General features: G+C 44.8%; 1 protein-coding gene across 2 annotated transcripts in view; it reads left to right on the top strand.

Annotated features, from left to right (window-relative positions):
• The first annotated feature begins 10972 nt into the window (after window positions 1–10972).
• pigo (phosphatidylinositol glycan anchor biosynthesis, class O) overlaps window positions 10973–24632 on the top strand; it is a 60400-nt gene continuing 46740 nt past the window's right edge. The window contains exons 1-3 of one of the 2 annotated variants that reach the window (XM_085973041.1): window positions 10973–12480; window positions 14227–14370; window positions 15906–16029. In XM_085973041.1, the coding sequence (XP_085829167.1) occupies window positions 11973–12480; window positions 14227–14370; window positions 15906–16029 (776 nt within the window). In that variant the 5' untranslated portion in view covers window positions 10973–11972. The remainder of the gene's footprint in view (window positions 12481–14226; window positions 14371–15905; window positions 16030–24632) is intronic. The other variant, XM_085973050.1, reaches the window with a different exon arrangement.

Here is a 24632-nt window from a genome sequence, read left to right on the forward strand (position 1 = left end):
GCAAGGAGCTGGGTTGTCTGAAACTACATAATGTGATCAAAACGGAGGATCACCAAACTATCTGGGTCACGCTCAAGATAGCCGGAGTCCAAGTGAAAATGGAATTGGACACAGGATCAGCCCTAACAGTCATAAACCAAAGGGACTACAAGCGGCTATTCTCACATATACCCTTGAGAGATACAGAGATCATCTTGAAGATGTACACGGGGCAAAAAGTCTACCCCAAAGGAAAAATAAGGGTGAACGTTATATATAACGGCAAGGAAACACCAAAAATGGACCTATATGTATTGCCAGAGGGAGGACCACCACTACTAGGACGTGAATGGATCCGGAAGATACAGCTAGATTGGCATTCCATACAAGCACTGACTGTAGATGCCGAAAAGGATGACGACGTCACACCTGGACGACTGTCAAAAATGCTAACTGACGCACAAGAAGTGTTCCAGGAGGAACTCGGAACACTAAAAGGCATAACAGCGACGATCAAAATAGAGGAAAATGCAAGCCCAAAGTTTTTTTTAAGGCCAGACCGGTGCCTTATGCGATCCGCCCAGCCGTCGAAGCAGAGCTGGAAGGTTTGGAACGTTCAGGAGTACTGTCCAAAGTGGACTGGAGCGAGTGGGCTACACCCATCGTTCCTGTAATGAAGAGGTCATTGAGTAATACGCCTGGGGAATCAAAGAAGGTTCGCATCTGTGGGGACTTTAAGGTGACAGTGAACCCAGTCCTTCACACGGTACAATATCCGCTTCCGCGGATTGAAGATATTTTCGCCTCGCTATCTGGAGGGAAATGCTTCACTAAGATTGATCTGGCCCAGGCGTACCTGCAAATGGAGGTAGATGAAACCTCGAAACAGTACCTCACGATCAACACTCATAAAGGTCTCTACCAATACAACCAGCTGGTGTTCGGGGTAGCATCAGCTCCGGCTATTTGGCAAAGGGCAATGGATCAAGTCCTGCAAGGGATCCCAGGGACCCAGTGTTATTTGGATGACATCCTGGTCACGGGCGAAAATGACAGTGATCACCTCGCCAACCTGGAGCAGGTGCTCACTAGATTGAAGGAATATGGGCTCCGAGCTAATCGCTACAAATGCGAGTTTTTCCAGAAGCAGATCTCGTATTGTGGCCACGTTATTGATGAAAAGGGGTTACATAAGTCCCCTGAAAAGATTGAGGCAGTAGTCAAGGCTCCAGCACCGGAAAATGTGTCACAACTGAGGTCGTTCCTCGGGCTGGTGAACTACTACCATAAGTTCTTGCCAAATTTGTCTACCGTACCACACCCACTGAATACCCTACTGCAAACGGGGGTACCATGGAAGTGGAATGATGAATGCAAACGAGCTTTCCAGAAGAGCAAAGAATTGATCACATCAAAAGAGGTGTTGGCTCATTTCAACCCAGCACTACCAATTCGGTTGGCGTGTGATGCATCACCCTATGGCAGTGGAGCGGTGCTGTCGCACAAATTCTCGGACGGCTCAGAGAGGCCAATAGCCTTTGCGTCACGATCACTAACCTCAGCCGAGCGTAACTATGCCCAGATTGACAGGGAGGCCCTCAGCCTAGTGTGGGGAGTGAAAAAGTTCAAGCACTATCTGCACGGGCAGAAGTGCACCTTGCTGACTGACCACCAACCACTTGTCTCCATCTTTAATCCAAAGAAGGGCGTTCCGGTGATGACTACGCAACGGCTACAAAGATGGTCCCTTTTTCTAGGGGCGAACCAATATGAAATCGAGTATAAGGGCACGAAACAGCATGGAAACGCTGATGGGCTATCACGCCTGCCACTGCCTACTGCGGAGGAAGCACCAGCAGTGGCCCCTGTCGAAATATTTCATTCGACTATAATTGAACGCTTGCCTGTAACTAATGCTGATATAGAGAAGGAGACCCGAAATGACCCGACACTGTCTCGGGTATATGACTTGACGGTGAAGGGATGGCCAACACATGGCGACTCACTGTTGCCAGCATTCTCATCCAGAAGAGAGCAGCTGTCAGTATGCCAGGGGACCTTAATGTGTGGATTCCAAGTGGTAATTCCACGCAAGTTAAGGGAGAGAGTGCTCAATGAGTTTCACGAAGGCCATCTGGGAGGGGTGAAAATGAAAAGCCTTGCTAGGGCTTATGTGTGGTGGCCGGGGATCGATCAGCAAATCGAGGACCTGACAAAGAGCTGCTCAGGATGCCAGAAGGTCCAAAATGCACCACCACATGCCCCTCTACACCCATGGGAGTGGCCCTCGTCTCCATGGCAACGGGTGCATATTGATTTTGCTGGTCCATTCATGGACTCAATGTTTTTAATAGCCGTGGATGCGCACTCGAAATGGCCTGAGGTGATCAAAATGTCCTCCACCACCACGGAGAAAACTATTGCAGTCCTACGGACCATATTTGCCAGGAACGGCTTGCCAGAGCAGATTTGCTCTGATAACGGACCACAGTTTGTGTCCGAGGAGTTTCGAAGATTTATGAAGAGGAATGGGGTAAGGCATTACACATCCGCCCCGTATCGTCCAGCCACAAATGGATTGGCTGAGAGGTTCGTACAAACCTTTAAAAAAGCAGTAAGGGCCATGTGCGATGACAACATTCCACTGCAGCATAAGGTGGACAATTTCTTGTTAGCCTACAGAAATGCGACACATGCAGTCACCAACCAGACGCCGGCCATGATGTTCTTTAACCGAAGGTTGAGATCTGGTATGGATTTGCTCAGACCAAATGTACGAAGAGATGTTGAGAATAAGCAATTCCAGCACATCAATGAGAAGCCGACAAGGAGCTTCAATGTAGGGCAACCAGTCTTGGCCCGCGACTACCGAACAGAGAAATGGCAACCAGGAACAATATGCACACGGCAGGGGCCACTAATGTACACAGTGGATGTTGGGGAGAACATTGTGAGATGCCATGTTGACCAGATCCTAGAGTCACAGGAACGAGTCAACCCCATGTCTCGCCCATACATACCTGGTGATGAACCCGACATGCCGGTAGCATCTACCCCAGAAACAGTAGCATCGGAAGCTGATGAACCAACCTACGACAGGGGGCCAGAATCGCCTCCGCACCAAGAGCAAGACACTCAGGAAAGGCGCTATCCAGAAAGGATCAGGAAGCCGCCCCAAAGACTGAATTTATAAATAGACTATTTTCAGTTAATGTTGCATGTTAGAAGTGTTAATTGTAATTAGTTAATATTTAATTGTTAAATGAATGTTATGGTACTGTTAATCTAAAGGGGAGGAATTGTAGTGTATGTACCTTTTTAAGGGGAGAACTACTTTTTACAGCTCCTGTATACTGTAGTACCGGCAGTGACCACACCTGTATATAAACCCTGAGTAGGGATCTGTGTAGTTAGTTTTAGAGTAACCCTCATCCAGTAAACACCTGTTGATTGTTCCCTGCAATCTCTTGTCTCATTATTGAAGGAAATACAACATCAAGATACACAGATCTAACACTGTTCCCATATCCTTTTATTTCCTTTTCTTTCAACTATCTAACCTACTCTTAAATGTTGACATGGTCTCTGTTGTAAGCACTAACTCAGATCCACAGCTTCACATCCCTCCATATAAAAAGGTTTCTTCTGGTTTATTTCCTAAGTCTCTTACATTTAAGCTTCACAGGAGCGCAATCAGATAGAAATTAACACTGTGCCAAAGCAGATATTAGGACAGATGACCAAAAGCTTGGTCAAAGGGGTAGGTTTTAAGGAGCGTCTTAAAGGAGAAGAGAGAGATAAACAGAGGTTTAGGGAAGGAATTCCAGAGCATAGGACCCATGTAACTGAAGTCAAAGCAGCCAATGGTGGAGCGATTAAAATTGGGAGTGCGCAAGAGGCCAGAATTTGTGGAGCTCAGAGATCTTGGAGAGTTGTAGGGCTGGAAGAGGTTAGAGAGATAAGGAGGGGCGAGGCCATGGAAGGGTTTGAAAACCAGGATGGGAATTTTTAAAAACTAAGCATTGTCAAACAGGGAGCCAATGTAGGTCAGCGAGCACAGGGATGATGGGTGAATGGGACTTAGTGTGAGTTAGGATATGGGCAGCAGAATTTTGGATGTGTTCAAGTTAATGGAGGGTGGTAGGTGAGAGGTCGCCAGGAGAGCATTAGACTTGTCAAGTCTAGAGCTGACGATTTCAGCAGCAGAGGCAGGGGTGGAGAAGGGCAATGTTACGGAGGTGGAAGTAGGCGGTCTTGGTGATGGAGCGGATATGTGGTCGGAAGCTCATCTAGGGGTCAAATACAACACTGAGGTTGCGAACGATCTGGTTCAGCCTGAGACAGTGGCCAGGGAGAGGGATGGAGTCAGTGGATAGGGAATGGAGTTTGTGGCTTTGGTCTTCCCAATAATTAGTTGGAGGAAATTTCTGCTCATCCAGGACTGGATGTTGGACAAGCAGAGTAACAAATCAGGAGGGATAGTTTACCACAGTCACAGTCACACAGGATGTCATTTGTGACTTTGATAAGGGCCGTTTCAGTGCTGTGGCAGGGGTGGAAACTTGATTAGAGGAATTCAAACATGGAGTTGCAGGAAAGATGGGTACAGATTTGGGAGGCGACAACACATTGGGCCGGATATTCCGATCCTTTCAGGTGTGTACGCGCTGTGTACCCACCCGTAGGGACATTGGAAATGACGGTTTCAGGCATGCATTGCGCATATGCTGGAAACTGGCATTTCCGATCTGTCAAGAAAGCTCTTGACAGATCCTCCGGCTGCCTGGGAGAAGGGCCTCTGCGGGCGGATAGTTCCGCTTTTTGAAGACCCTCCACCCGCAGAAAACACTTACAATTCTTGCGCCTGGTAAAAGCAGGCATAAGACCTGCTTTTACCAGGATAAGAGTTGAAAAAAGTAAAAAAAAAAATGTTTCCACTGATTTATCATTTTAAAATACTTTAAAGAAAGGTAAGTTTATTTTTAGCCCCGTTAAAAACTTTAATTATTTTTTTCAAAAATTTTAATTTTTGTTTATAATTAATTTATGTAATTTCAAGTCATTTTAAAAATATGATTTAAAAAAAAATTATTTGAAGTTTTACTATGTTTTGGAGATGATCTCCATTCATATATTTGACAGGACTTCCTGTCAAATGTATGAAGGGAGATTCCCTTCTCTGATTGGCTCATGTGATCCCAGGGACGCTGCGAACTACCTGCGCCTCTGGGATACGTGGGCCCTGCACACTGGCAGTTTGGAGAGGCCCAGCAGCGGAACTGTGTGCCTCCCGGGAGCCCTCGGGTAAGGGCGCAGATTTTTCCAGATCGCAGCCCTCCGCCTGCAGTTGGAATATCTGGGCCATTCAAGGACTTTGGAGAGGAAAGGGAGGTTGGAGATGGACAGGTAGTTTACAAGGACAGAGGAGTCAACATAAGAAATAGGAGCAGGAATAGGCCACTTGGCCTCTCGAGCCTGCTCCGCCATTCAATAAGATCATGGCTGATCTTGGTCTCAAAGCCACTTCCCTGCCCGCTCTCCATAACCTTTCACTCCCTTATCTTGCAAAAATCTATCTCCACCTTAAATGTATTTAATGACCCAGCCTCCACAGCTCTCTGGGGCAGAGAATTCCACAGATTTACAACCCTTTGAGAAGAAATTCCTCCTCATCTCAGTTCTAAAAGGGCGACCCTTTATTCTAAAACTGTGCCCCCGAGTTCTAGATTTCCCCACGAGGGGAAACATCCTCTCTGCATCTACCTTGTCGAGCCCCCTCCATATCTTTTATGTTTCTATAAGATTACCTAGTGAATCGTCTCTGAACTGCCTCCAATGCAAGTATATCCTTCCTTAAATAAGGAGACCAAAACTGCATGCAGCACTCAAGGTGTGGTCTCACAAATACCCTGTACAGTTGTAGCAGGACTTCCTTGCTTTTATACTCCAACCCCCTTGAAATAAAGGCCAACATTCCATTTGCCTTTTTGATTACTTGCTGTACCTGCATGCTAACTTTTTGTGTTTCATGCACAAGGACCCCAAGGTCCCTCTGAACTGCAGCATTTTGTAATCTCTCTCCATTTAAATAATAATTTGCTTCTTTTTCCTGCCAAAGTGTATAACCTCACACTTTCCCACATTCTACTCCATCTGCCAAGGGAGGGTTTTTTGAGGAGGGGGTTGATGACGGCAGATTTGAAGGGGAGGGGGATAGTGTAGGAATTCGGGTTGACCTCAGCAGGTATTGGACGAATGCCTACTAAATAATCGAGTTCGACTTCAGGAGAACAATCTAGAAGTTGTTTATTTACAAGAACAGACGAAATACAGCAGGCAAGGCAGCTGGTTGCAGGAGCACTGTGAAGTAGGTCTTTCCCCAGCGGGGACGCCACGAGGACTGAGTCCACAGTCCTCTGGATAGCGTGATGACGTCATCACGCTCGGCTGCGTTTTCCTGCGCTTGTGTGGTCACGTGACCGCGTCGTGACGTTAGCGCGTTTGCCCGCGCTTGGGCGGTCATGTGACCTGCGCCGTTGCGTCGGCGCGTTGCTGTGGCTGGCCGTTGCGGCCGAAGTCGCGAGAGCGGGAGGCACCCGGCACTGCGGCTGGCCGATGCGGCCGAAGTCGCGGGCGCAGTAGGCCGAGCTGTGCCGGCAGCCGTTACGGGAGGCCGGGCCGGCGCGCGTACGTCACGTGACGTGACGTCCGTGCGTTAGGACGTGTCTTAAAGGGGCAACGGCCAAACAGGTAAGTTAAAGGGGCAATGGCCCAAACAGGTAAGTTACATACAAACTAGTTAGGTTAAAGTGAATTATGTACATAGCTAGTAAGGGATAACCGGTGGTACCACCACATGCGACCCCCCAGAATTCGCTTTAATGAAAGTCCAAAGATGAGATGGTCTGATGAGCTAGTGGTCTCGGCGTGCGTGCTGTCTCGACTTGGCGGGCCAGGTCTGAAGATGCTGGTCGTAAGCGGATCCCTACGCGTGTCATGGCAGACAAAACGTATCCGTCAGGCGAAGGACCGTGGAGAAGTGCGAAACAGCAGGCCTTGTCAGAGTGACGGGCAGGTTGGGCGGACGCAGGCGATGTCTCCGTTGATGTTGAAACAAGTCCTTGTTCTGACGAACTCTGCAGGAACGCCAAACGAGCGATGCAGAAGGACTTGACAGGCGAGGTCGGTGAACTCGCCGACAGGTGAGCGAAACCTTCGGGAGGCTGGAATGCATGGAACGGTGCGTGCCATAGTGCTACGGCGATAACACAACGGAGGGTGAAAAGTTGCTGCGTTGATCAGTGATCGGTGAGGACAGCAACTTTCACGTGGCTGATCGCGGCCACGAGATGCCCATTGGACCCGTCCTTGATGTTCGCAGCGTCAGTAGATGTTTGCGTTTGTTAAGGAGAAAACTGGAGAAAGGACGGCAACGGTCCGGGTTGTTGTGAATTTCGTTAGGGGTAAACTCTGCCTGGAGGGCGGCAACACTTGTAGTTGTTCTTGCTATAGGAGAAAACAGCCGGGAGGGCAGCACGCTTCTTGTCTCGCCGAAAAGTGTGGTTGGTAACACAACCAGCAGGCTGACGGGCTGGTGCGTCGTCGGCGGGGCATGAGTTGTCATGGTTCGCGAGGGATGGGTCCTCGTGGTTCGCGAGGGATGGGTACTCGTGGTTCGCGAGGGATGGGTCCTCGTGGTGCGCGAGGGATGGGTCCTCGTGGTTCGTGAGGAGCGACTCCTCGTGGGTCACGGGGGTGAGTCCTCGTGGTATCCCCGCAGGGCGTGTTCCGATCTTGTGGGCCCGAACATGCTGTACCCCGCGCTTGGATTTATACTTGCTGTTGCGTTGGATGTATCGGCGGACGACCCGCGTGGTGGTAGAAAAGTCAAATATGGAGACTGTAAGCAAGTGCGTGGTCTGCGACGCATTGATGTTCTCGGCGAACAGAGCTTCTACCTTTACAAAGCACGAGGGCGGTTGTTTCTCCCTGAATTGCGGTAGCGACAGCGGAACAGCTGGTGTTTCCATGGCGTGCTTCTTTTGTGAAAATTGTTCACAAAAATCGGGGTCCGGCTGCGTTTTGTCTGTGAAAAACGGGATCACCCCCAGGCTGCGCTTCCTTTGCAAATACGTTCGCAAAGGCGAATTCGCCAATGTAGGAATTGGTGTTCGTCGGTCGTCTTCTGTGAAGACGAGGTTCAGGCTGCGCGTTGCTTCTGTGAAAATCGTTCACGGATACGGGGTCACCAATTGTAGTGTAGTAATTGATGAGCTCCCGTACTCATGTCGTTGGGTCACCAATTGTAGGAATTCGGGTTGACCTCAGCAGGTATTGGACGAATGCCTACTAAATAATTGAGTTCAACTTCAGGAGAACAATCTAGAAGTTGTTTATTTACAAGAACAGACAAAATACAGCAGGTAAGGCGGCTGGATGCAGGAGCACTGTGATGTAGATCTTTCCCCAGCGGGGACGCCACGAGGACTGAGTCCGCAGTCCTCTGGATAGCGTGATGACGTCATCACGCTCGACCACGTTTGCCCGCGCTTGGGTGGTCACGTGACCTGCGCCGTTGCGTCGGTGCGTTGCTGTGGCTGGCCGTTGCGGCCGAAGTCGCGAGAGCGGGAGGCACCCGACACTGCGGCTGGCCGATGCGGCCGAAGTCGCGGGCGCGGTAGGCCGAGCTGTGCCGGCGGCCGTTACAGGAGGCCGAGCCGGGCCGGTGGCCGCCGCGCGTACGTCACGTGATGCGTGACGTCAGTGCGTTAGGACGCGTCTTAAAGGGGCAACGGCCCAAACAGGTAAGTTACATACAAACTAGTTAGGTTAAAGTGAATTATGTACATAGTTAGTAAGGGACAACAGGTGGTACCGCCACAATAGTATCAGAGGAAACATAGAAGATAGGAGCAGGAGTAGGCCATTCAGCCCTTCGAGCCTGCTCCGCCATTCAATGAGATCATGGCTGATCATCCAATTTCAGTACCCTGTCCCTGCCTTCTCCCCATATCCCTTGATCCCTTTAGCCTCAAGAAATATATCCAACTCTTTCTTGAATATATTTAATGAACTGGCCTCCACCGCCCTCTGTGGCAGAGAATTCCACAGGTTCACCACTCTCTGGGTGAAGAAATTCCTCCTCATTTCAGTTCTAAATGGCTTACCCCTTATCCTTAGACTTTGACCCCTGGTTCTGGACTCCCCGGCCATCAGAAACATCCTTCCTGCATCTAGTCTGTCCAGACCTGACAGAATTTTATAGGTTTCGATGAGATCCCCTCTCAATCTTCTAAACTCCAGTGAGTATAAGCCCAATCGACACAATCTCTCCTCATACGTCATTCCTGCCATCCCAGGTATCAGCCTATTGGGTGCATGGCCCCTTTAATGGGCTGCGAGCCCCATTCAAATTCCCACGCATGTGCTGTTTTTCCTATTGTATAGCCAGCAAGCGGCCTGCACGGGAACTTCAGACAGCTGCGTGGCTTAAAGGGAACATTGATCAGCAGTTTGGTGGGAATTTGGTCAAGGGAGCAGGAGATGGGTCTCATGAACAAGATGAGCTTAGAGAGGGCATGAGGTGAGATAGGAGGGAAACTAGAGAAAGATAGACAAGTGCATCATGATGTAAATACAGGAGCATTGCCAGATATGTATACACTATGCAGAGTCGCATGCACAATACTGCTGTGCAAAAGGACTTGAGGGTTATAGTTCATGAATCATTGAAAGTCCGTGATCAGTGTTGCAAAAGCGAATGTGATATATAGCTAGGATAAAATATAAAACTAGGAGTACAATTCTTATCTTTCACAAGCCCTTGGTCTGGCCGTGTCTAGAATACTGTGCCCAGTTTCGATCCCCTCACATGGTTGGGGATATAGAGGCACTGGAAAAGGTTCAGAGGAGAGCCATTCAATGCAGAGTATAAGGGCCCTTAGTCATCAAGCCAGGCTTAGAGAACTTGGACTTTGAGGGAACATAACTGAGGTCTTTAAAATAATTAAGGGACTAAATTCTATGCATATGGATACGTTACTTGAGCTAGATAGGCAAGGGAGGTCCACGGTGACATCAATATAAGTTCCTAAAGCATAGAAGTAGGTTAAATTCTCGGAAGTACTTATTTTCGTAGTATCGGCAACTTCTGGAGTAAGTTACTATTATGTGCAGTGAGTCTGGATTTGCTGCAAATGTTTGAAGGGGAGCTGCATAAGTTCCTCCGAATGGAAGAAATCTTGACTTTTCGAAAGTAGGTGGGTTAGTGGAGAATAGTGATGTCAGTCACCACTGTTTCCTGGAGTTTGTTTGATCACCTTCAGGGGGCAGAGAGGTATTTCCCAGAATTATTTTTCCTACATTGGCTTACAGTTGTTTTTCTCTGCTTTTTACCTCTCTGAGGAGATTGTGTGACTGTGGGTATTGGGGTTGATGGTTTGTGCAGGTTGCACTCTGTTGGGATGAGACAAGCATGATGGACCAGCTGGTCTTTCCCATGCCTTGTTTTTTGTACATTTTTAAGCATTTGAGCACTTGCAAAGTAAGAAACAGGAACTCCTCTTGAGTGGCATGGCATAGGCAGCTAAACTCACCATAAAACTCATACTTTTCGAATCGCTGAACATTGATAAGTATACGAAGAGGTTGCCCACCTGCGCTCTTACCTCAGCTCATCTTCCGCTCAAACTATTACATGCCTTTGTTACCTCCAGACTAGACTATCCCATTATATACAACTGGCCAGCCTTCCATCTTTCACCCTCCGTAAACTTCAGCTTATCCAAAACTCTGCTGCCCTTTTCCTATCATGCAGCAAGTCCTACTCCCCCATCACCCCTGTCCTCACTGCTTTGGTTCGATACTCCAAAGCCTCAAATTTAAAATTCTCATCCTCACATTTAAATCCTTCCATGGCCTCTCACTTTCTCTGTAATCTCCTCTAGCACTATAACCCTCTTTTAAGTCTCTGTTCCTTGTGACTGCATCCTTCCCGCCCCACCATAAGCGCCCACATCGTCAGCTGTCTGGGCAGAACGCTCCAGAATTCCCTCCGCCTCCACCTCCCAATCCTCCTTTGCGTCCCTCCTGAAGCTTTTGATCAGCCCTCCTAACAGCTCAGACCCCTGTCTTTTCCTGGGAAGCTCCTTGGGATGTCACTCTACTTCTAGGTGCTGTGATAAATGCAAGTTGTTGTTGGTATGTTTCTTCTGGTAAGATGGCATTTGTGGCCCTGGCTCAGGAACAAGCACCAAGTACGATAGCAAAATACTGTAGATGCTGGAAATCCGAAATAACAACAGAAAATGCTGGAAAAACTCAGCAGGCCAGGCAACATCCGTGGAGAGAAAATAGAGTCAACGTTTTGGGTCAAAACCCGTTGTCAAGATTAGAGAAGCGCAGGAAATGAAATAGATTAAAAGGCCTGAAGGGGGACTGGGGGAGAACAAAAAAGTGAAGAGACATTAAGAGGTATGCAAAACGAGACGAGATGGTGATAGGACTAGTGGAGACAAAAGACGGCTGCAGATGGCGCTGTGGCGGGAGGGTGGCTGTGGGCCGTTAATGGCCGCCTAGCTCGTTCGCGCTGCCACTTGTCCCGCGGCGGGGGGGAGAGTGCGAGCCGAGTCACCGCGGAGAGGCCACCTGGGCCCGGCCGACCGGTAAACCCAGGACTGTTGTAAAAAGGCGCCTTTTAATGAATCCGCTCGCTTTTAACCAGGGTTCTCGTGTTTTTAACGGTCGGGATAGACCTCCAGCTGGGTGTTGGGAGACGGTGGGCTGCCTCTTTGCTGACACCGCGCCAGCTTGTTCAGGTGCAAACTCACCTTTGCAGGGAAATCCAAATGAAGAAAGGGCACCGGTCTGCCAGCGGTTTATAATTCGATTTTTAAATAAGCGTTCGCGCAGATATTGGCGCGTTTATAAATCCCACACGTCGATTATTTGCAGCGTTGAAGTTTGACTGGTTGCTTGCGGTTCCAGGCGCCGCTATGCCGAGGATGGTGACCGCGCTGTCCCTTTGCTGGACCTGCCTGCTCTTCTATGCCGGCCTCGGCCTATTCCTGAGCGGTTTCTTGCTGGTTCGAGTGGAGCTCCGCAGCCGCAGTTCGTGTCGGGACGCAGCGTTGTCCGCGGCCGGAGGCGGCGACGAGGAGCCGGGCTTCAGCCAGGACTTGAACTCGTGTTGGATGTCCAGACGGTTTTCCAGGGCGGTCGTGCTCGTTATAGACGCTTTGAGGTTTGACTTTGCCAAATACAACCCTGAAAACAAGAATCCCAAACCGTATGAGAATAAACTGGAGGTCATCTATCAGAATATTGTCTCCAAACCTGAACATGCCAAGCTGTTCCAGTTCCGAGCTGATCCTCCCACAACCACAATGCAGAGGATTAAAGGCATGACTACTGGCACTTTACCCACCTTTATAGACGTCGGCAGCAACTTTGCATCTTCTGCAATTCAGGAAGATAACTTGATTCAGCAATTTGTGCAAAACAGTAAGTTGGATAAAACGGGAGGTGGGGGTTGTGTTTTTTGGGCCATTTGTGAATTAAGTGCTGTTGTATATTTTTTGAAAATCTTGTCATTTTATTTTTTCATAATTTTTCCTCCATAAGAACCAAAATTGGAAAGCATTTAAAAAACTGACAAATAATGCCTCCCTCTACCATTTCCAAGTTTGCCTTGTAAGCAGGGTCACATTGGCTTGGGGTTGGGAGATTGGAATCAAGTTATTCCTCTGCGACAGTTCTGTAACTTGACATGTGAGCTAGATAGGTCTGCAGTATTCCCAGACTAGCTAGCCTGGAGGGGTAGAGCTGTTAACTGGGGCTAGAATTCTTTCTACTTGGTTCCAGATAATCTGACAAGCCGGTGTCCCCACACTAATATGGTTTCAGTTGGACATGTGGTCGGAACATAGGAACAGGAGTAGGCCATTTAGCCCCTTGAGCCTGTTTTCCCATTCAGTGAGATCATTGCTGATCTGTGACCTAACTCTGTATACCTGCCTTTGCCCCATATCCCTTAATCCCATTGGCTAACAGAAAGCTATCAATCTCAGATTTAAAATTAACAATTGACCCAAACTGCTGTTTGCAGAAAAGAGTTCCAAACTTCCACCCTTTGCATGTAGAAGTGTTTCCTAACTTCACTCCTGAAAGGCCTGGATCTCATTTTTAGGCTATGTCCTAGATTCCCCAACTAGCGGAAATAGTTTATCGACGCGATCAGCAATGTTCCCTCTTTTTTTCATGCGCAGTCCCTTTAAATTTGATGTGCCGTATCTTATCTAGCAGCAACAGCTGGTGAGCAGCCTGCGGGACCTCCTGATTGATGCGTGCTCATGCACTTTAGGGGGAACATCGCCTATCGGTTCCCCTTAATATCTTGAAAACTTCAATCAGATCACCCCTTAATCTTCTAAATTCCAGCGAATACAGCCTTCGTTTGTGTAATCTCTCCTTGTAATTTAACCCTTGGAGTCCAGGTATCATTCTGGTAAACCTACGCTGCACTCCCTCCAAGGCCAATATATCCTTCCTAAGGTGTGGTGCCCAGAACTGCTCACAGTACTCCAGGTGTGGTCTAACCAGGGTTTTGTATAGCTGCAGCATAACTTCTACCCTCTTGTATTCTATTTCTTTAGATATAAAGGCCAGCATTCCATTAGCCTTTTTGATTATTTTTTGTACCTGTTCATGACATTTGAATGATCTGTGTACCTGGACCCCCCAGTTTCTTTGGACCTCTACTGTTTCTAGCTTTTCACCAAGGAAGCTTGCCAGTTTCGTGTGCTGATAAGCTCCACAGTTTTAGCTGGTTAAACCTAGCAGTATCCCTGTGCATAACTGGGAGTGTCAAAGCCTTGACTCCTTCCAACCAATGCCGAAGCTTTGTGAGCTGGAGTTAAGTGGATTCAATCCTTAAATGTTATTGCACTTGTAAAATTTAAAAAAAAATCTAGAAAGACATTTGGAAGCTTAAGCAGTAATCAACGGTATTGAAATTTTTTTTGACCGTTGATTCTGGTGTGTGTGTTTGTGTTACTGTTAAAATTGTATTTATTGACAGCCAGAAAATAATGTTACACAAGGTGTATACTGATCAAGCATTTTAAATACCATGACTATCTTAACACTACCTAAATAATAAGTACAGTATAAGAAAATGTGCATTTAACCATTTTACAATATGAACCATAGTGAACCTATTCTTTTTTGATCTGTATTTTGCTTCCTTAGAGAAGAAAGTGGTTTTCATGGGAGATGATACTTGGGATGGCCTATTTCCAAATACATTTTTCAAATCATTCCCCTTTCCTTCTTTTAATGTGAAAGATCTTCACACAGTAGATGATGGTATCCTTCAACACATCTACACAACAGGTAATAAGTAATGACTTATTGAAACTTGCAGTGTGGAACTTAAATATCCCAATAACTAAGAATGCATACATGCTTCAAATAATGATCTTTAATGAAACTTGCACACAACCTTTATATACAAACCAGTCCAAAATCACTTTAATATTTGATTGCTGAACTGTGCTTGCTGAGGGGCAAAGCGTGTTTTGCTGCTGGTTTAGTTTTGTGCGGATTACAAGAAGGTTTGGCTCGTTAGCTTGTCAACTGAGCCGTTGCATAAAATCAACCAATTCGGAGTCAGGTTTTGAAAGCCATCCTCCCTGAGCACTCCAGAAAGGAGATGTTCAGTCAAGACATCAACAAAAAGATTTCCAATCTCTTAGAAAGCTGCCTTCACACAAATGGCATCACTTGGTGCTGGAGGATGGGCAAGTCTTTATGTAAATTGATGGAACTAATGTTGTTTTGCACTAGGGATCAAATACTTTGAATGTCACTTTTTTGTTAAATAGAATAAAGAATATCTAATATTTTTGTGTGGTGTTGCTGCTATATATTTATTTTCACAAAAGATTTGTAACATGAATTGGTAATTTTTCCATGGCAAATTCTTATCCTACCACTCTGTGCAGCACATTAGTATGCCAACATCTGTGCCAGAGGTACCCTTTATAAATGTATAAGTATGTTGAATGGAATCTTTCTCGAGACTAAATGAGAAAATTAAGTTGTGAGTTATTTAGGCCATTTCCAGACTAAATTTCTGTAATCTTGGTCATTGACATTGCGAATTCCATCTATTTTAATGGACGAGAAGTTTATTAAAAAAATTGTTCTCGGGATGTGGGTGACACGGGCAAGGCCACATTTATTAACCGCTCCTAGATGCCCAGAGGGCATTAAAAGTCAACTATGTAGTGTGACACTCGAGTCACATGTAGGCCAGACCAGGTAGGTGCACTTCCCTGCATGACAATGAACCAAATGGGTTTTTATGACAATCTGGCAGCTTTCATAGTTGTTTTGTGTGGTGTCAGCTCAGAAATCACTGGATTTAAATAATTAATTCAACTTCCCAACTTTCCATGGTGGGATTTGAACTTGCCACATCTGGATTGCTCATCCAATACCATAACACACGGTTACCATACCCAATCATGGAGGGTATGTACTCTAAGTATAGATCCATGTTTGTCACGCATTCATAAAACTACTCCCTGTAGTTTTTAATCTGGGAAGCAGAAGATTTTTTTTGGATTATCCAATGTCCTGTTGTTCAGTTAGACTTTGTACTAGTTGTCCTCGAGTGTAGATTTCCATTTGTGGTAATTTTGGCATTGTAGTGAGTGACTACATTTTTCAATCATAAGTCATTTTAACAAGATTTTAATGGTTTCTTAAGAACTATGTATACGATTGAAGCTAATAGGTTTATTATATTTTATTCATTCAGCTCTGCCTTTGACCATGCAAAATAGGATTAATTTGTTATTGTTATTTGACAGTTGTTAATATTATGATTTCTACTCAAGTGCAAGTTTGTTCTCTACTTTTAGTGGAAGGGAGTGAATGGGATGTACTCATTGCACACTTTCTAGGAGTTGACCACTGTGGACATAGATATGGGCCTCATCATCCAGCGATGACAGAAAAGCTCAGCCAGATGAACAAGATGCTGAGGTATGCTTGATGTCAGATCTGCAGCTAAAAATGTTTAAAGGCTGTTGCAATGGCTTGTCTGGTAAATAGAGAACCATATGTAGTGCTGAGCTATACAGACCAGCAATATCCAAGTACTAATTCTCAATCAGTGCTGTGTTAGCCAATTTCAGTTAGTCATTTGTAATGGTGCTATTATTGGCCTCCGTACCTTGGGCTGGGGAGGGGAAATACTAAACGAAGTTCCTGCTCCTGATTGCTATGCAGTAACCTCTGCTGGAAGTGTGTAAGGGATGAGGACAGGATTCGGGTTGTCTGATGGTGCCATGATTGAACAGCCTGTGAAAACTTGCTGTCCAGATTCTCTCAGCAGGGCTGGGTCTGGGTTAGATCTGTAGCCCACTGTTGGGCAGCGCTTTGAGGAATGGAGACAAGACAATGAAGGGAGAAAAAAATTAAGAACTTGAAAAAAGTGCTTAGGAAGGAGATTGTGATGTACTTTACTAATAATTCTGATCATTTGTACCCTTAATTCCACGCAAAATAAGCTTAATGTCTTGGCTGCAGTGAAGCATCAAATTATTTGAAGGCATTTGTCCCAAAGGCAGGGGCAAATTGGCTGATGAATCACCTAGGCCTGCTCTAATGTATCTTCTAGCTACTAGTTTGAGTTGCAAAGAACATGGAGTAAATTACCTCCTTACTCTCTCAACTGGACAATTAAAAACATAAGACAATATGGATTATAAAAATGCCATTTGGACCACTCAAGTCTGTTCTTTCCATAAAGAATGCAAAATTTGACCCATTGTAGACTCTACTTAAAATAGTGAATCAATAACTGCAGGTAAAATTTCCAAGATAAAGATATATAATTTCTCCTTGAATCCTGATGGAATTTGAGGATGTTAGTTTAACAATATAACCCACATTGTTCATCTGCAGCAGGTAACATCTCACAGATAGCATTTCCTGACCTCCGCAGAGAGAATTTGACACGTACTTGTCTTTATAACCTTCAACTCTGTTCATAATTAGACATTTATCTAGCTTCTTTTGCGAGAAGTTAATGAACATAGAATTAAAAGAACAAAGATTTATTTAGTGCCTTTATTTCTTCAGGATTTCCCAAAGCGCTTTTGAAGTAGTCACTGTTATGTAGCCAGATGCGGCAACCAATTTGTACACAAGGTCCTACAAACAGCAAATAAGTTAACTTGCTGGTATTTCTCTGCTGTCACTATCAGCTGACAAAAGGTGCACTTAGCTAAGCAAAGTGGGTCCCTCTGATAATGTTTCTATCCTCAGGGGAGCCTTCCATAACAGTAATTGAAGCAGTAGGAATAAGTTAATTTAAATGGAAGTTTGTGCTGAGATTTGAATCTTGGTCCCTAGTATGGCACTGCAGTTTGAAATTCTTGTTTACATACTGAAGATGTGAAAGTAATCTGTAGGGCACGTGAAAAAGTACCTGCAGTGACGTGAGGAATAAAAAAAATCTGAAGTTTCCTGGTAATATTTCATTACAACTCTGAATGAAATAAGATGGATATTGGAATATTCCGAAATTGTTTCAGAACTGAAAGTGCCAAAATGCACCAAATAAAAATACTCGATCACAATTTAGCATGTGATTGTTTTTGAAAAAGCTCAAAGTGACCAAGATACTGAAATGTTATTAAAAAAGAACAGGCATTTGGAAGGTTGCAGCACATAGGAAAACTAGGATTTGTGTGTGATCACAATTCCCCACTGAAGCAAAAAATCTTAATTATGGAAAGAACGGTGGTCCAAATTGCACTTTTGTAATCTGTATTGTCTTATGTTTTTAATTGTCCAGTCAAGATAGTAAGTAGATAATTTTTTCCCAGGTCTTTGCAAATGATAGCATTTGGGTGAATAAAATATATTCCAGAAGTAGAGATTCACTTTTTTTAAACTGACAAAGTTAACAAACACTAAAATTAACTGAGGCTTGCATTTATGTAGGCAAATGCAGCAGTCATTTTGTATACAGCAAGTTCCCACACAAACAGCAATGTTCTGAATGAGTAGTTAATCTGTGTTTTGGCGGTGTTGGTTGAGGGATGAATGTTGGCCAGGGTGTAAGAAAAGGGTTAGTCAGACTGACTTGGTGTGTTAATGTCATAATACTACTATTGATTTGTCCTTGTATTGTAATAATGTTAGCTTTTAGCCTTTGTTAAAAAGGGAAGTATAATTCTTAAAAAATATCTTAAAATAGTTAGAAACGCACTAAGGTGGTGACCACTGAACGTTTGAACTGAGACTGACCTTGACAGCACTGGCAGATTTTAATATGAAGTAACCACCTGTGTAAAGAGCGAAGTTCATTGGAGTCATTGCCATTGCATACTTCAGGAAAACATCTGGGTAAAATATTGTCTTTTTAATTAAGGTTTCTGTAGAAAGTGGGAATCAGCAGGTGCTGAATGGTACAGCATCAAAGACAGACTTCTAATTAAAAGTTTCACTTGGTGGAATAGCAATTCTATGTAACGAGAGAAATGAAGGAGTTATACTGATCTTGTTGGCCCAACAGAAAAATATCTTGTTTGTAAGAAAATCAGCATATTAACTGAAGGAATTGTTACAATAAGTTTCTGCTTATATGGAATTGTATTTTAACTTGTATAATTATGTAGTGTTGAAATGTGCAAATTGTCTTGTAGTTACTGGTTTAGAGATAAGAAGCTTGAGAAAGTGGAAAACAAGCTGTTTACCTTTTCATCCATGTCTATCAATAGAAGTATTGTAAAATTACCCAGAAGTCACGACTGTGCAGTTCAGAGATGTAAAGCGATACATGTGAACAAAATGTGATCAGGTCTGTGTAGCTTGCCATATATGGACATCTTGATAAGGAACTTGTAGCTCAGAAGGGTATAAAAAGTGGCAGGCTAATGAGGATTGGAGGATTCGGTCAACTTGAATACTGAGTTCAAATCTGGGACGTGTTTTGAGTCCTCAACCATCAGATGTGGTTGTAAGTACTATATATTGAGTGTATGCTTAAGCACTTGCGAGTACTATATACTTAATAAATCTATGAATGCTGGACCTCACTGTTTCAAGAACTTTAGTTCTTTCTATGCCTCATAATCAATAATCATAAAGGGCACCCAGTAGAACTCTTTGCTCTTTAAATAGTACCATGGGACCTTTTAACATTTACCTAAACCACTGCAAAAGACCTCAAATAGGATGCCACCTTTGACTGCCACATTCCCAAAGCAATGCACTATAGTGTAAGCCTAGGTTATGAGAAGTTTTAGAATGATGCTTGAACCCACAAATTTATGACTCGTGCGTGACATTGCTCCAAACTGAGCTAAACTGACCCAGCATAATTAGTACAGTGTAGTAGGATGCAAATTCAGGTCCATGATTCCTCTCAATGAATTCCTGATTTTAAAAGCCCGATCAGCCAATTTTTTTTTATGGAGGAATGATCAGTCTCCATGGGCTGTTGTTGCACAGTTTGTGTGATGGCTACAATGAGAGGAGGCAAAATATAAAAGGAAGATAGAAATTGCATAGTGGTGATACAAGACTGCAATTTTTAAGCACCATTGCTTTTAAACAGTCTAAAATGTTAGAGACAGCCTGGTGCAGCAAATTGTATGTCATTGCACTGCACTATAGAGGAATAGTGTTTGCTTTTGTGGTCTCAGTTTTCCACATTGTACTCCTGTACTCATTTGGACTCTGGCCGCGATTTTCTCCTCGGTGTCGGGATGGATGGATGTTTGTCAGGGAAGAAGAACGATGGTTTTGGATTGGGTTTAGCAAAAGGAATCCAGCTTCTGCTGGCTCCTGGGATTGGAGTGATGGCAGTGCAGTAAGTAATTCCAAATTAACATTTACATATTGATAACTTTACAGCGTACTCCCAGTTAATTTACTTTGCATCCATTTTTTGCAATTCTATATGCATGAAGAAGTTCGAACAATAATTGATCCCCCGAGAATTGATTTTCCTTGTGAGGAAGGATAAAGATGGAAAGAAAACTCAAGAATACTGGAAATCTCAAATAAAAGCAGACAATTCTGGAAGTGTGCAGCAGATCAGTTAACAGCTGAAAGAAAGAACTTGCATTTATAAGTGACGTTTCGTTTGCATTCTTGGAGCCACATAGAACTGCTTCAGAAAGAGAAATATAGCGTATTATTTTGGAGTGATACTTGCATCGATGTCCCTGTTGGTGCTGCTTCCCATTTTACTGTGCTGCTTAGCTGAATTTGTACTTGCTCACAGCTCTTAACTCCACACACTTCCTCCAGATCAAACATGGCACTACGGAACCCCTTTGATTTTTTTTTTTCTAGTTCTGTTCCGGTCCATTCCCCGAGCCCTTCCTCCATTACATTAATTACTGTAATAAAAACAGAAAATGCTGGAAACACTCAGCAGGTCAGGCAGCATCCGTGGAGAGAGAGAGAAACTGAGTTAACGTTTCAGGTTGATGACCTTTCATCAACGCTTACATTAATTACTGTGAAGGTGTTGATTCCTCTTCATTAGTGTTTTTTTGAAATTTAACCTATCTTTTCTGTTTCAAATGTTACAGATCTGTTGTGTCTTTCCAGTCTTTTCAATATTTAATGGAAGGATAGATATTCTTCAATCACTCAAGTTTTCTCTTTTTTTAAACTGTAATTTGCTGGCCCTTTTCTCTTGTTTATTCCTTCCTTGAAATTCCTTTTTTGCATTGTTAACCATATTTTGTCACGTTATTTTGCTGCACAAAATCTAATTTGTTTCAGTATCCTGAAAGTAAACAGTCAATTCCAACATCTGAATTTCGGTCCTGTTGAACTACAATTCAACCTGCATGGTGGAGTTCAATCAGCGTGATATCCTCAGTGATTTCCACAACTGAGCTGAAAAATATATGATTACTCTGGCAAGCTTGCTCATGGATCAGGAGCTAAATATTTAATTTTCTTTTGCTAATTGTCTATTCTCCTCTTCCCTCTTCCCTCAAAGGCTTTGACTCCTTGCTGGGCTGCAGTTCCAGGGGCACTGGTTCGTTGCCATACTTTGCCCAAACAGCCATTATTCATGTCTGAATTTATAGAATGTGTGTCAGCAACCAATTTAACTTTGTTAGGCATCACAGTTGAGCGTGATCCTGTCCTCGGCTCCTGACCACACATGTGCCTTTTCAGAAGGGGTCACTGTACATCAATCAGGAGTTGGAACTTCAATTTTCCCACTTCTAAACTCAAAGGCACTGAGTCCAATTGTCACACCCTTAAGCATCACCAGGGCTAATTCAGCTCAAACTAGAGATCAAATATTCCTGATGCAAACACTGATAAAATGATAGGGACACCAGAGACTTGTCTATTCAGTTTCCTGCAGGGGAGTTCTCCCCGGTGTCTTGGCCAATATTTACTTCTCAATCAACATAACAAAAACTGATTATCTGGTGATTATCACATTGCTGTCTGTGGGAGCTTGCTGTGCGCAAATTGGCTGCCGCATTTCCTACATTACATCAGTGACTGCACTCCAAAAAGTACTTCATTAGCTATAAAGCACTTTGAGACGTCCGGTGGTCGTGAAAGGTGCTTTATAACTGCAAGTTTTTCTTTCTTTACATGTCTTCAATCAAGGCTGGCTCAAGCTAACTGTCATTGTTGACAATAACAGTTGTCTCCTGGATGATATGTTGCCTCCCTGGTGCCAGGGTCAAGGATGTCACTGAACGGCTGCAGGGCATTCTAAAGGGGGAGGGTGAACAGTCAGAGGTCGTGGTTCACATTGGTACCAACGACATAGGTAGAAAGAGGGATGAGGTCCTGCAACAAGAATTTAGGGAGCTAGGTAGCAGATTAAAAAGCAGGACCTCAAAGGTTGTAATCTCTGGATTACTCCCGGTGCCACGTGCGAGTGAGTATAGGAATAGGAGGATAGAGCAGATGAATGCGTGGCTAAAGAGTTGGTGCAGGAGGGAGGGCTTTAGTTTCCTGGGTCTATTTCTGGGGAAGGTGGGACCTGTACAAGTCGGACGGGTTGCACCTGAACCGGAACGGAACCAACATCCTTGCGGGGAGGTTTGCTAGTGCTGTTTTGGGGGGGGGGGGTATAATTAACTTGGCAGGGGGATGGGATACGGAGTGGAGCTATAGTAGGGGGTGATGCACAGCCAAATACAGAGGGAAAAAAACAAGTCAACCTGGAAGGCAGAGCAAATATGTAACGGCACAAGGGAGTATGGCAAGGCTGGATGGCATTTATTTTAATGCAAGGAGTCTTGTGAGTAAGGCAGATGAATTGAAGGCATTGATGAACACATGGGAGTATGATATTGTTGCTATCACAGAGACGTGGTTGAGGGAGGGGCAGGACTGGCAGCTCAATATTCCAGGGTATAGAATGTTCAGGCGAGACAGGGGGGTGTAAAAGAGGAGGGGGTGTCGTAATATTAATCAAGGAGTCAATTACTGCTGTAAGGAGGGATGATATCTTAGCAGATTCCTCTAATGAGGCCATATGGGTAGAACTTAAAAACAAAAAGGGGGCAAGCACTTTACTGTGAGTGTACTATAGGCCCCCAAACAGTCAGGGGGAGATAGAGGAACAGATATGTAGGCAAATCTCAGAAGTGTCAAAATAATAGGGTAATAATAGTAGGGGATTTCAACTTCCCCAATATTGGGCCAGAAATTCCAGGCCAGAAGCGTGAGTACGGTCGGCTTACTCAAGCTTCTGGCCGTTGGAAATGCCGGCGTTCAGCATGAACAGCGCATGCGGGGAACGCCGGCATTTCCAGACCTCGAGCGCGTGCGACTGCACAGGCAGCGCTTGCGCAGTGAACTTCGTGGATTTCATTCATGAAATCCGTGAGGTTAAGTCCTTAGAAGTTACACTGAAAAAAAGCAAGTGTAAAGTGGTGCATTGGCTGCGGAGGAAGATATATTTTATCGTGGAGCTTTTGAAATGCAATATTTTTGTTTGGGAAAGGGAGGGAAGTTATTTTAAGAAATTTTAAGTAAGTTTTAAAGTTAAATTTTTTTTTTTTTTTTAAAGGGTTTTCAGAACGGTAGGTAGAAGGAGCAATTGTGGCTGTGTGAATGGAATGTGAGAATGAGTTATGTATGTATGTCCACATATATTCCTTTACGTATATGTATGTATGTTTTATATTCCTTTACTATGAATGTATGTTTTTAATTATGATTTTCCAATAAGTTACTTTCTCTGAAAGTCATAATTAAATAATACATTCATACACATAAGTAAAGGAATATATACATAACACGCAAAGGAATATATACAGACATACATACTTTCAGAAGCTCCACGATAAGAAATATCTTCCTCCGCAGCCTCTGTAGCAACTGTACCCATGCTTTTTTCATGTGTAAGTTGTAATGACTGGACCTCACTGAAAGCATTAATGAAAGCGGCGAATTATACTGCGCACGCGCTGCCTGTGCAGTCGCACGCGTTCTGCCTCTGAACCCCTTCGTTCAGAGGACAGGAAATGCCGGTTTTCCCCACATGCACTGTGCATGCTGAAAACCGGCATTTCATCCGGCCAGATGCGTAAGTACCCCGACCGTACTAGCGCATTTGGAAGGGAATTATTGGGCCAACATTTTACATGTCAATAAAATAAAAAATTTAACACTTGCACGACTTGCCCCCTCGCATCTGCGACTGAGGGTCCAAGGAGGTGCATTGCGCAAGAGGTCATCATCGGACGTATCCTCACACTGTTCCCTTTGGGGAACTGTATGAAGTGGTGGAAGGATCTATGGCCGTGATTAACGCTCAATCCGTGACCGTAACCATCTTTGAACCAGCCATTAGGGTGGTTAGTCCTATGGCGGGAGGGTTTTACGGGCTCCCACAACCCATCTGAGGGGGGGGGGGGCCACCAACACCCACGGACGCAAGTATCCCGCTGGATGTCCACCCAGAATTTAAAGTTGGAGCTCCGACTCCACTTGCCGGGACTGTCTGGAGTGGGGTTCAAAACCCTACTCCTTCTGGCCCAGCGGCGGGGATGCTTACTGCTACGCAAAAGGCCCACTCCGCACAAAAGGTGACACCCATACGTTTCCTGCGCCTTTTCCCTCCCCGTGACTGGAGCCCTATGCTGCCATTTCACGTTGCTAATCGGATTGGGCGTTTGTCATAGCGGTAGGATCCCCGCCGCTGGGCCAGATCAGGGTAGGGTTTCGAACCCCGCTCCAGACAGTCCCGGCAAGTGGAGTCGGAGCTCCGGCTCTAAATTCTGGGTTGACATCCAGTGGGATATTTGCGTCCGTGGGTGTGGGTGGCCCCCCCTCCTTGTATAGCTTGTGGGAGCCCGTAAAACCCTCCCGCCATAGGACTAACCGCCCTAATGGCTGGTTCAAAGATGGTTACGGTCACGGAATGAGCGTTAATCACGGCCATAAATCCTTCCACCACTTCATACAGTTCCCCAAAGGGAACAGTGTGAAGACACGTATGACGACGACATTGCTAAATAAATAAATGGAATTAAAAAAATTCTTTTCGGGCTTTTAAAAGTCTTTAAATTGCTTTAATTCTCTTTAAAACTACTTCAGATTACTCAAAATAATGTAAACATTTAAAAAAG

The sequence above is a fragment of the Somniosus microcephalus genome, chromosome 2 (genome assembly GCF_052327205.1).
Source record: "Somniosus microcephalus isolate GS21.2 chromosome 2, FLI_Smic_1.0, whole genome shotgun sequence".
NCBI classification, from domain to species: domain Eukaryota; kingdom Metazoa; phylum Chordata; class Chondrichthyes; order Squaliformes; family Somniosidae; genus Somniosus; species Somniosus microcephalus.